Consider the following 12,625-nt stretch of genomic DNA (forward strand, 5'->3'; position numbering starts at 1 on the left):
CATTTGCGCCCCTATTAAGATCAACAAAAACACCCAAGACGTTGTAGACAACGAACACGTCGCAAATCCCATTGTGGCTACACGTGTGAGGCAGGGTCTCTGATAAAAATGAAGGAATGTACCACTGAACAGCACAAAACTATGCCGCCTGCCTGGCAAACATATATAATCTTGAACCAATCAAGCAACGAAACGCATTCCTTGAATGCTAGATCAAAGCATCGTGTCCAACTACACAAACTTCACATCCTCCCATCCAGCTTTGAAGTAACGACAGACTAGTATTCAAGACAGCCAATACGAAATGCTAGAAAAACGCCCGCGCTTAAGGGATGTCCTCAGCGTCGAGGAACATGTGCTAAGGTGTATGCGCGACTCGTTCAGATCATGAGTTCAAACAAATAAGACAATTTTGGAAGTATCCATGATCGGTACCAATGAATAGGATAGAGTACCAAAAACAAGTGTGTTTAAAAAGGCGAGAAGATTTAAGGACAGGTTACAGTCGACCAAAACTGAATATTGATGCAAATACAAGTATGTGAATTGTATCAACTAACCGGCATCATATTTTACATCAACTTTGCCATTCTAAGCACCTGATACTCTCCATGCGTTGCAATGGGCAATGTAACATCGTCTAAAAAAACTGCGCAATGTAACATCCTTGAAAAAAGATTGCGCAATGTAACAATACTGCAAAAGCTGTAGCTGTAAAAAAACGTTCAAACTGCACATAAGCAAAGTTAAGAACATACAACCTCGCCACGGGCGAATGCAAATCCGACAAATGAGTTATGCCCTATCATATAAGAACACTACAAAATATGATGAGCAACCTGAAGAACAACAAAATAGCATGGAGGCAAAATGTAGGGCATAACGGTAAGCGTTCGTCATTTCCAAGTAATTCCCATGTTTTGAGTAGCAACCAAGACACAGCAAACAACTGAACAGAGACAAAAGTCCAGGAGTTTTGCCTTGTTGCACCAAGGACATAAGCGTCAGACCGCTTCATTCTAAGAAGCTCTATGTGCAAGGTAAAAAGACCCAACCTGATCCCGGTGTCCCCTCTCCGGAGCATAGATACTTACTGATGGTACAGTAAAAAAGGTCGAGCCCATAACTAAAAAAGAAGGCATATATCTCGATTTCCCTTTCATATATGTCTATCTCTATTATATATAAGCAGTGCCATCAGCACCTCCTGTACCTACAGCATCTAGTGCATCAACTGGCGAGGCGCACGGGGACGCACAGGAGTCTTTGAGGGGCTCACCCTGAAATACCAACAAGTCAACTCTGTTATTCATATGTCAAGCTTCTACCATTGCAAAGTGTTAAAAGATCAAACTTTTACCTTATTGGCAAGGATCCCAGTATCACACCACTGCAGTTGAGAGCAGCAGTAGCACTTTCGGCCTGAAAATTAAGAAATAAATGTATCTCAAGATAGGGTTTCATTATGAAAGTGAGGGAAACAAAGAACAAGCACCATTTAAGAATATTGCTTTTACAAAAAAAAAATCGAATCAATGAAATTTCGCTTCACCAAAACAAGAAACCACTACTTCTGATGTTATTGCAAGTTTGCCATTAAAACTGTCATTCGAGTGGCATCCTTGCAAAAAATAAAAAACCAGGGAGGTATTTGCAAATGCCCCAAAGGCTAAAGACAGTGATTCAGTGCATGGAACAGACAAGTTATATAGCATATAGTAGTAACTAGTGATAAATATTCCAAACTGCTGACAATGCTCAGTACAACCAAGTTAGTAGTACCCTAAGCATGACGACAAGGCACAAGTTGTAACAGTTCTACTTAGGATTTAGGGAAACTTTAGGCTTTCAAGACATTCTTAAACAATCAGCATAGATTGGCACGCAAAGTTAGACATTTGAACAGCACACCTTAACTCAGAGGCACCAATCAACCAACCAAATTCGATTCACTCAGCCATTCCTGGAAATACTATTATAACTGAAGATAAAAGTTACAAGTTAACTTTTCTTTTAAAAACCAAAGACATCCAAATTCATTGTTCTTTGATTTCAGCTCAAAACATGATAGGTTCTGCAATTATTCTATGGCTAATTAATTTGGGTGATGAGAACTAAAACTAGTGACCCACAAATTCTGCTATGTGGACAGTACAGGATATTCTTCTGCAAGCAAAGTTATGGCATGCTACCCGAGTAACACCTTTTAGCATTTTAGTATTTGGAAATGATATAATGTGTTTTCATCCACCAGTAATGCTATTTTTTTTCAAGATGTATACTGCAGGCAGTTTCTGCACAAATATGAAATAGATAAGGTATGCTAACCATCACAAACTCCACAAAGGCTATGCGAGTAGAATGATGGTAGTCACCAAGCAACCTCAGCCGAAAGACCTGTAGCAGGCATTGCAATGAGCCAACAAACAATCTGCTGCTCGAATTGTCATTTCTACAAGGCCCATAGAAATACAGATAGTACAGAAGGGAAAGAAAAATTGAAGTAAAGAATGACCAACCTCTCCACAGATTGACGCAAAGAACAATTTCAGATCTGCCTGAGTGACCTGCAGTAAGTGCATATATTAAAACAGAAACATAACTGCAAGGAATACACAGACATAGTATAATTGTAGGGTAGCAAACCTTCTTGTCAATGTTTGTGCAGTAAATAGTCCTTGCACACATTTCACGTTCATCATCAGACTGCAGACCACAGCAAAGGGATAAATTTTTAGAGATCCGACTGCAGACCACTGCAGACCTGAGACAAACATGTTGATTCCTGAAAGGTTGCTTACCCTGGGCAGGAATGTTGGGTTGACTGGTGCGATGGCAGTTTTCGATGGCAGAACCCTGACAGGATAATATCCAAGCACCGTTCCTGACAGATTTAGAGCAGCTCTTGCACCCTCTGCAACAGGGATGTTTTTTAACCAATGGGAAGTTGACTAATTACACAAAGTAAGCAAATTCAGTTATGGCTCGATCAATTACCCTCATCAGTGAACTCTATGAAAGCAAAACGAAGAACTGAATTTGGGTCCCCACACATGCGACAATCCACAACCTTCAGAAAGAATACCCAAGATTATGTATGGTTGCATTGTAAAACAAATGGGGAGCTGATAAATGTACCTGCCCACAGTTGATAAATAGAGCTGCCAGGTTCTCTTCAGTGACCTAAACAACAAGAAATAAATTAGCATCTAAACTACATATAATTGCCAATTGGACATTAAATGAAAATAGATCTGAATATTATTTAACACACTACAATATTCAATAAACAATGAACAGAAGAAGCTAACAAAATCTACAGAATAGGATCCAGCAGTAGGACCATAGCCGCCCTTATACATTACCCAACATTCTCAGCTCAAATTGGCAAAAAAGGCCAAGTTATCAGGTATTACAAAAGAAAAAGAAAACGAAAGGCATACAAAGGTACAATAGGAACCTCACGTATTAAAAACACACCAACTGATTAACTATTACCAAGAAGCTTTACATAGAAAATCACCAAAATGCTTAACTATCACTGAAAAACTTTACATAGCTCTACCAGTGGGCCAGACTCAAACATGTAGACTGCAAAAGTATTCTACATTCTACATATTAAGCAAAAATAATGTGCTTTCCTTTTCAATTAAAATAAAACAGGGAATTTGCCCATTACAGCTTTATACCAGGAGCAAACCAAAGATGGAAAAAGACTAAAGACGAGTTGTGGCCTTGAACATCTAGGTGAAGACATGGGCCCACCGACACCAAGAAAGCAATATATTATTTTCCAATGAGGCCTAACAATGACTTAAAAACAACATAGAACAAAAAATTGAGCCAGCTACACCCTAAAGCTCAAATAACCCCATGAACTGCTACACCCTAAAGCTCAAATAACCCCATGAACTGGTTCTAGAAAACAACATAGTAATGTTTTCCATGAGGGGAGCCAACAAAACCTGGTGAAACACATGGAATTCAGACTACCAAACACCTGCTCTCCTACAGATTCACAAGCAAACAACGCCTAGTATGACACTAAAGAAGATATCTACATATATTAACTTCCTCCTTGTACATTTCTCTCAATAGATTTCATTTAAGACAGAATACTAGTGGCCATGCTTCAGCAAAGTATGTAACAACTGGCAACTATTCTGATGTGTAAATCCATTAAACACGTGCAAGACACAGTCTGTATGACTGATTAATAAATATCAATGAGGTACAAAAGACTTCATAATGTGTTGTACTTCCTATACTTATGTTAGACAAGACAATGATGCCAAAGAGAAAGAGAGCTCTTTCTTCCTATATAAACAACCATGGAATATGGCAGGTTGTGTCTTGCAAAGATAGGTGTTCTAAAAAATACAGTTTTTTTAAGGAAAACAATTGCAAACCTACAAGGATAAATATATCTAACGAAATACAGATAGCCATACCCTAAAAGAACATAATGCAGTCACTAAACCTTGTGATAGTAATACTCATGCCCAGATAAGTATTTTGGTACTCCTTTCCAATATGCAAATATGACGGAATCACTCCAAGCTATGACTTTAAGCATTCATGTCAATTATAAACAGTCAAACAGATACAAACCTTGCAACAACAAGCAGGAGTATCAACATGACCTACATGCTTATAAATACATTATCTAAAGTCAAGACCTCCCAAGGAATGCATGAAAAGCATAGAGATAACTGTACGCACACATCAACAGAAATCCACAAAATACGTTCCTACATGTGTTCCACTAAATAGGAAAACTTGTGAATTCATTCTCAAATTTGACATCCTTTGATAAATGCGGGAATTCATAGAGCAGAGGCACCTAAGATTTCTAGTAGTCTATCTACAAAAGGGCATGATTTAGATAGTCATTGCCCTTTTCCTGGTGTCACACTATCAGTCCATAAAAGGAACATCAAAGCAGGGCTCACCAACAAGATGCTTCAATGTTACACTGCCTAGTAAAGAAACTGCTACATATAGGTGATCAGACAGTCCACATACGTCTTAGATAAAGCCAGTAATATAATTATATCCTAATCCAATAAGAAATTCGATGGCACACATTGCATGCATGACAGCTAGGCGACATGCCGCAGACAGAAACACATGGTACACGAAGCCAAGAAAACAAACCCCATAATCAGAGAAGAACAATACTAAAGGCTCACTGCACCATACCCAAGCACATAAAAGGTAAAACAGCCCATACAACTTTCCAGATTCCGCATGGAACAAATAGCGAACAAGGGCCAAATATACTAGCGAAAAGTGGCATCCAAATCTACCAAAGCAACAAAAGGGTGGCTCATAGCAGCAACACGCCAACACCTACATGGTGGCGTAGACTACATCCCAACCATCCACCCATTACACAGTCTCGTCTCACCTCATGATCTCATCCCGCTCAGGAGCAGGCATGCATGCACAGAACCCCAAATCTAACCGAGTAATAATCACGAGTGGCAAAAATATAACGAATTGACATCACAGATAGATCAATAGATAGGTAAACTCGTAGCGGAGGAGGAAAAAATGTCCAATTGATGTGATTAAACGCAGACACGAAGAACGAGACATGACGAAATGAATCGGAAAGAGGGTTTGTGCAGGGCCGGATCCGTGGGCTGACCTGGTGGTCGATGTCGGAGACGTAGACGGTGCGGCGGATCACCTCGTCGCGCTGCGCCATGGTGGTGCGGCTGTTGGTCCGCCGCCTGCCGGGGTGCCCGTGGCCGAACCCTGCTCCCCCCTTCTTCTGCAGCGAAGACTGGATCATTAAACGTTGACATCGGAAACAGATGGAAACGAGAGCACCTCACGGCGTCGCAATCGATCCTTACCCTGCCGCGGCCGGCGGGCCCGTCGCCGGTGGGGAACCCGACGACCCCACTGTGCCCCGGCGAGGAGGCCGCGAATCCGCCGTTGGCGGGGTAGTACCCGTACGCGGCGGGGGAGAGCGGCGCGGGGGTGGCCCCGGCCCCGGCGGCTACGGGGGAGGCGAGGGATGGCGGGACGAACTCCTCGGCCATGGGGTTGAGCTTGGAGAGGAGCTCCTCCAGATCCCGCATCTCGCGCTGCCCGGCGTCGGAGCCAGAGCCCTGCTCCTCCGTGCGGGGTGAGGCGTGGTCGGCGGATGTCTCGACTACGGCCATCGGAATCGATCAGGTGCGGGAGGAGGGAGCGAGGCAGGCGCTCGTCGGTTGAGGGTCTCGGGAGGATGAGGGTTCTGGAAGGTTCGGGGGCGGAGTCGGAGGTGCCGAGGCGGGTATATATATATATAGAGAGAGAGAGAGAGGCAGCGGAGGCGGATCGGGGAAGGGGGCAGGCAGGCGAGAGCCAACCGCGGAGGGAGGGAGAGGGGGTTGTCGGTCACAAGACTAGGCGAGCATGATCGATCGGCGGGTTGGTGCGCCTGCGCAGCGGCGAGGGGGGGGGGGGGGGGACAGCAGCGGCAGCACAGCAGGTCGGGGCAGAGGCGACCGGCGCAGGGGAGGACGGGAGAGGGGAGGGGAGATGTGCCGGCTCTCTCTCTCTCTCTCTCTCTCTCTCTCTTGTTGCTCGGAGGCAGGGGAGTTGCTTTGCGCTTTGCGCCGGCCTGCGCTTTTGCCAGGAAACCCCTCGCCAGGTTTCGAATTTTACAAAAGCTTCATCTGTGAGGGCTTATTTGCAACAAGTCCCCCGAATTCTCGCAGGACAATGGCGAGGGGCGAAGCTACAGTAGCGCAGAGTGTATTGGCACTCTGATAAAGATAAAATGTTAGTTATTAGCAATTTAATTTTAACTCTTATGCATAATATAAACCTAAATATATGTGACATCTAGATCTATATATATGTTAAATTGCGCATTTGAGTCTCCAAAATCTATATAGCAATGGTGGATCCAGAATTTTAGACAAGGGTGATCCAAATCGCACTTTGTAGTCGAACCCAGGCCGGCGGCGCTGTAGGCTGGGCCGCTGAGGGACGGCCGAACGGACAGGAATCGAGCTTCTCCGCTCGCTGTGCTCGCGCGCTACTGCTCCCCTTGTCATGCCCAAAAATAGTACGCACACATTAACACCACAGTTCCATTTTAATGTCCAACGCAACACAACTGCACAAGTTGCATGCAGGATTCAATAGTAGCAAATCCCTCACTCGTATGAAATTCAAACCGTCGGTCCATACACCTTGATCTAAAAAAACACAAAATTATCTACCTCCTAGATCAAATCAGACTGACAATCCGCACTAAATCCATCGTTTCACACCCACATATAGGCAAGGTGATTCCCACCAAATACGAAAATAAGCTTCTAGAAACAGAAGACCCAACCCAATACTTCTTGAAACGGGTCTACCATAAACACGAAGAGAAAAAACTCTGCATCTCCTCGCTCCTGCTGCCGATCGGCGAAGGTGAAGGCGAGCTTTGGCTCTGGCTCTGCTCGCTGCTGCTCCGCTCGTCGGTGCAAATTCTTAGGTGATCCACGATCCACCCGTGCCACCCTTTAGATCCGCCACTGCTATATAGGATAAAATATACACTCGGATCTTTAGAGATTCAAGTGCACAGTGAACACGACAATGGTCATGCATGCGTGACTTACCTGTACTTATAAAGTACAGTAGTCCTTTGACGATACTGATGAACACGAGGGTACAAAATGGCCTATGACTTTAGGTGTGGTGTGTGAGCATTACTGTAGTCAGCTCGTGAAAAAAGATTATGGTATTCCAACAAATAGGCACCGGTTACAACATTCAGGTGATACTATTTAGCTTAACATTGATCTCAATTATTCTTTCACGAAAACCATGTCAGACAGCAACCAGGGCCATGGTTGCGATAACAAGATATCGCAAGGGTGTGAGGCACGGAAGAAAAGAGAAAGAGGAAGGTTCTTGCATGCTGATCTCAGCACAAGACTACCAGAGTTCGCCCGGCCCGGCCGCACGGTATGAACAGTTTTTTTTATAAAAAGTTTTCAGAGCAGTTTTTTTTTAATTAAGAGGAGCTATGTCAAATAGTACTTTTTAGCTATCTGAGTGAAATTCGTGAGAGTTATTCTCTAAAATAAATTAGAAGGTGTGAAGCTGAAAAAACAGTTTCCTCTGATTCACTTACCGCGTAGAATCACTATCTTTATATATTTTATTTTAGAAAATTACTATAGAATCAATTCCTTCAAAACATCGTTCTCAGCAAAGAATTTGAATCAGAGATAGCTCTAACAAATATACTCTAAGATTCATATTTCCATACAGTAATAAAAATAACATATATTATAATGTATGGTCTATAAAAATTATCAATAAGACTCACCTGTAATATTATAAAACAGTAATAACTATGTATACTATAGTTTAGACGATGTCAAAATATCTAATAGAACATTGATTAAATACTAGACGGTATTTCTCCATCTCATCTGCATTCGGTTAAATAATAGACTATGGGTTAAACAAGTCTCCTTTAGGCTCGTGGGCTGCATCCGCTGCTCCAAAGTCCAAACTGAGCACCTGACATGCGTGTTCCTCTCTGGTCTGCAACTGCCTTCTGCGGGAGAGAGAGAGAGATCAGGAGAATATCCGAGCACTGCAACGCTTTGTTGCTTTGGCCGTGAGAGAGAGAGGCCTGCGTGGCGAAGGCGTAGTGCAGCAAATCTGGTTCGTTTGTTAAGTGCAAGTATTTTGTTGGTTGAATGAGCGGATACTATGAATCTATAAAGATGTTTGTTTTTCTATATGAATAGATATAATAATCCTACGATCTGAGACTAACGAGTGGGTTCTATTGATATTGTAGCTCATACAGTATGTATCTGCCCAACTAGATACGAGTGAAGCTCGATTTAGATATATCGTATAGTCAAAATAACTTATGCAAACTGTATCTATTATAAAAATAATTGAACAAACTTCTATATAAGAATAGATAAGCAAATACTAGTTTGTTATATAGGGTTGGACGAAACAAACCAGACCTTTAAAGCTCCAAGTGCCCTGAGGCAGCGTTGCCTGGGGCTGGGATCGTCTGCCCGCGCCGCCGCGGGAGCCATCGCTCGTTTCGGCTCGGCTGTTGCAGCTCGCGCGTCTTCTTTGTGGCCGATGCATTGCCGCAGCTCGTTCGGACGGCGGCTGAGTGCATGCCAGTGCACAAGCCAACCTGTGACGTTGGCAGGGCGCGCGCACGCAGGAGCTTAATTAGACTAACCCGAGGATCTTAATTGGACTAGAGGATCACTGTGCACGGTCTGAACCTAGGATTAGGAGGCAGGTTGATGACGCATCAGCAGGGGTAACTGATGACCAAGCTTCAACTAACCTATCCTGAGGATACTACTATGAAGCAGCATGGGAGTGTCAACTGTAGCTTATTTTCTTTCGTATTGTATGTAGATCCATCAGAGTAAGCTAGCAGTAATGCCCATAATGACAGTCCTCCTACAAAGCATCTACTTTCCAGCCAATATGACACACAATCTACGCTGGGCTCGACCCATGGCAATCTCTCGAGCACCGTATGTTGCATGGCTCTGGCCGAGTCAATCGCCTACTCCGCCCGTGGCATGGACATGGACGTGGAGAATCACCAACTGCTCGTCGACGGCGAGCTTAATTTTCCAGACGTCGACGTCGTGGGTGGACGTCTGGACGAGCCGCTGCCGGCGCCAGAGGAAGAAGACACCCACGAGACAATGTATCGGTATCGCATGCATAGAGGAGATCCAAGTCGTGATTCGTGAGGCGTACGTGTGGCCCGGGGCAGCGTACGTGCGGCCCGGGGCGGAGGTGCCGGATCTGGTTGTGCTCGTTGGGAGGGACGAGACGGCAGCTGTGCGCGCCCGTGTGCACGTCTCTACTCTCTAACCCACTGCCACACCGTACCGCACCTGTGCATGCATGGATGCATCATGTGCACGACGTCCCCTGTTCCAGCAGGGGTACGAGCTGGAGACGACGACCGCGCTCTCTTCAACGAGGGCTGGTCGTGCGGCGGCTGCTACGAGGCGAGGTGCCACGGCACCACGTACTGCAAGCCCGTTCTGTCGACGTGGCCGCCGACCGCGCGAAGCTCCACAGGTCGTCGTCGCTGCCGCTGGAGTCCGGGCCGCCGGCGAGCAGCCTCGTCGTGGCGCCGGCGGAGTCGAAGGCGAGCCCGTCCGCGCCGCCGCCGCCGATGAAGCTGCACAGCTGGTCCGTCGACGCGTCGGGATACCCGTTGAGGTGCGACGCCACGAGCCGGTCCATCATGGCCCAGTCCGTGATCCCGGCGCCGTGGAGGTCGTCGCCGCCCGAGCCGGCCGGCGCATCGCTGGGCACGTGCGGCGTCAGCGCCGTGACAGACGGGCTCTCGAGCGGAGGCAGCTTCGTAAGCCCGTGGCAGCCGAGCACGGCCTCGATGGGCCGTGGGAACCTCGACACCGCCCTCCCCACGTCACTGCCACCGCCCGGCGGCGAGAAAAGCTCGTGCTCCTGCTTGCACGACTTGCCCATGTACTGCAGCATCTGGTCGAGGGCGTCGTTGCTGGAGGAGTACTGCAGGCCGTGCGCCGCCGCCTTGGCGCCGTGCCCGTGGTCGCCTCCGCCGTGGTCGTTCTTGCCGCTGCCGCCTCCTCCGGACTCCTTGTGATGGTGCTTCTTCTCGAACACCCTGCACACCACCCAGCCATCCTCCTGGCCGGCGTCCGACGACGCAGTAGCAGCAGTGACCTGGCCATGAGCACATGACAGCATCGGCGACGAGCCAACAAAGGCAAGGCAGGTGTTAATTATTGCTACCTTTTGGAACAAATGAAGCACATGGAAAAAGTTTAATAATTACTGGTTGGCTCCTATTTGCTACTGCTCTCTCCACTCCACCTCCACGCAAGAGAAAGAAGAAGAAGAAAAAAAGGGCGATGGAGATGCTGGAGGTGGATCAAATCAAGGCGGGTGCCCGTACTCCTATCATTGCACCACCACCGCCATATAATTGTTACTGACGGCAATAATTAATGGCGGTGTACGTGAATTGGTGCAGAGATTAATTAGTTGTTGTTTAATTAGGGGATCGAGGCTTATAATCGATGGCGTGGCTTACCGTGGCGGCGTCGGCGTCGCCGGAGGGGTCGTCGAGGCGGTACTCGTGCATGATCCAGTCTAACTTCTGGCCGTGCGGGGCGCGGCCTTTGTAGAAGACGAGCGTCTTGCGCATGCCGATGCGCTTGACGGCGTTGTAGATGGCCTTGTCGCGGCCGGTGGCCTTCCAGAACCCCGCCGCCGTGGCGCGGTTCGTGCGCGTCCCCGTCGGGTACTTCTTGTCCTTGTGGCTGAAGAAGTACCAGTCGTTCTGCGGCCCGGAGCCGATCTTACATTTCTCTGAAAGAGCACAGCGATTAACCAGTTATAATAATTGAACAGATCAAATTAACCAATTCTTCACAACACTTTCTTGATGATCCATCGACTGATCGATGCATGAACAAGCCTACCTAGCTTAGAAATGCCCCGCTAATAATCTTGCTAGAGCTAGTACTACACGTTGTTAGCTAAATAAAACTAGCAAGTTGTATTCGTACTAGCTCCGGAACTGCCCATGGCAGATGGCACTCGCAGTCACAGGTGCAGGTGCAACAAACCCGGCATGCATGACGACTTGGAGTTGTTCATCAGGTCATGAGTAGTGCATCGATCTAGTGGATGCATGAGGTGCAACCAAGCCGAGTACGTAAGTACCTTGGATGTCCCATGGCTCGAGCTTGTTGAGGTCGATGTCGCGGATGACGTCGAGGTCGATCTGCTGGGAGGCGACCTTCTTGCGGAGGTAGTAGTTGAGCAGCTCCTCCTCCGTCGGGTGGAACCGGAACCCCGGCGGCACGCACGACTGCCCGTTCACCGAGATGCTCATTGATAGATCTCTCCCTCCCGGCCTGATCTCTCTGCTGTATCTCTAGCTACACAGCTACGCACCTAGGTCTATAGGTGTTCTTGGCTCGATCTCTCTGTGTGCAACCTAGTTAGGGAAGAAGAAGAAGTAAGCTGCTGCGCAGGGAAGGGCAGGGGAGGAAGAAGTTAAGCGGGCGCGTTGGGAGGAAAGCTGGGTGGGCACTTCTATATAGTGGGCGGGTTGCAGAGATCGATTGAGAAATTAGCGGATCGATCGATGGATCTGCATCCGTCCATGAATGATACTGCCATCATTCCATGCTGTTGGCTGTTGGGCGTAGCTCTTGCTGCTGCTACCTGTGCTACTGCTCTCTTCTAGTTCTGGTCAGTGCGCTGCAGCCCAGCACTGAGGTTAGTTTGCCACCCACCCCTGAGAGAGACGGACAGAGAGAGAAAGAAAGGAAAAGAAAGGAAAGGTCCCTACATGCTTGTACGATTAGTAGAATTGATAAACAATTGAAAAAGTACCAGTTGATGTATTTTAAATTTAGCTAGCACATGTTTGTAGATATTTATTCAGGTTCATGTCTAATTTGAGTTGGCAATATTTTGAATTAACGAATTCTTTTTTACGTAGAAAAATTACACACATCAGAAGTTCTGGTGTGAACATCGTATGTTCTGGTGTTCATCGGAAGTTTCGGTGTGGGCAGTTGTCGATGGATGAACACTGCAAGCGGGGATCCTG

At 46.6% G+C, this 12,625-nt stretch overlaps 2 protein-coding genes across 7 annotated transcripts; both read right to left on the bottom strand.

Annotated features, from left to right (window-relative positions):
* Positions 1-873: 873 nt before the first annotated feature.
* On the bottom strand, positions 874-6,575 carry LOC133898719 (polyadenylate-binding protein-interacting protein 11-like). Of its 3 annotated transcripts, none has more exons than XR_009906259.1 (10): positions 5,865-6,575; positions 5,654-5,779; positions 3,139-3,183; positions 2,998-3,070; positions 2,802-2,914; positions 2,647-2,706; positions 2,520-2,567; positions 2,329-2,434; positions 1,361-1,422; positions 874-1,280 (listed from the first exon to the last, which is right to left on the bottom strand). XR_009906259.1 is itself a non-coding variant. In XM_062339399.1 (10 exons), the coding sequence occupies exons 1-10, from the start codon at positions 6,174-6,176 to the stop codon at positions 1,223-1,225; spliced, it is 966 nt and encodes a 321-aa protein (XP_062195383.1). In that variant the 5' UTR covers positions 6,177-6,570; the 3' UTR covers positions 874-1,222. The 3 variants fall into 3 exon arrangements, 2 of the variants coding, with proteins under 2 accessions (XP_062195383.1, XP_062195384.1); XM_062339399.1 differs by having other exon boundaries at positions 2,329-2,397; positions 5,865-6,570; XM_062339400.1 differs by lacking the exon at positions 2,329-2,434 and having other exon boundaries at positions 5,865-6,574.
* A 76-nt stretch (positions 6,576-6,651) lies between these two features.
* LOC133898718 (NAC domain-containing protein 43-like) lies at positions 6,652-12,244 on the bottom strand. 4 transcript variants are annotated; one of them, XR_009906258.1, is made up of 4 exons: positions 11,728-12,244; positions 11,093-11,370; positions 8,994-10,722; positions 6,652-6,764 (listed from the first exon to the last, which is right to left on the bottom strand). XR_009906258.1 is itself a non-coding variant. In XM_062339398.1 (3 exons), exons 1-3 carry the CDS (start codon positions 11,897-11,899, stop codon positions 9,985-9,987), a joined length of 1,188 nt encoding a protein of 395 aa, XP_062195382.1. In that variant the 5' UTR covers positions 11,900-12,244; the 3' UTR covers positions 8,917-9,984. The 4 variants fall into 4 exon arrangements, 1 of the variants encoding a protein (XP_062195382.1); XR_009906257.1 differs by lacking the exon at positions 6,652-6,764 and adding an exon at positions 8,284-8,563; XR_009906256.1 differs by lacking the exon at positions 6,652-6,764 and adding an exon at positions 8,284-8,566.
* Positions 12,245-12,625: the final 381 nt, after the last annotated feature.

Source organism: Phragmites australis, chromosome 18 (genome assembly GCF_958298935.1).
Source record: "Phragmites australis chromosome 18, lpPhrAust1.1, whole genome shotgun sequence".
NCBI lineage: Eukaryota > Viridiplantae > Streptophyta > Magnoliopsida > Poales > Poaceae > Phragmites > Phragmites australis.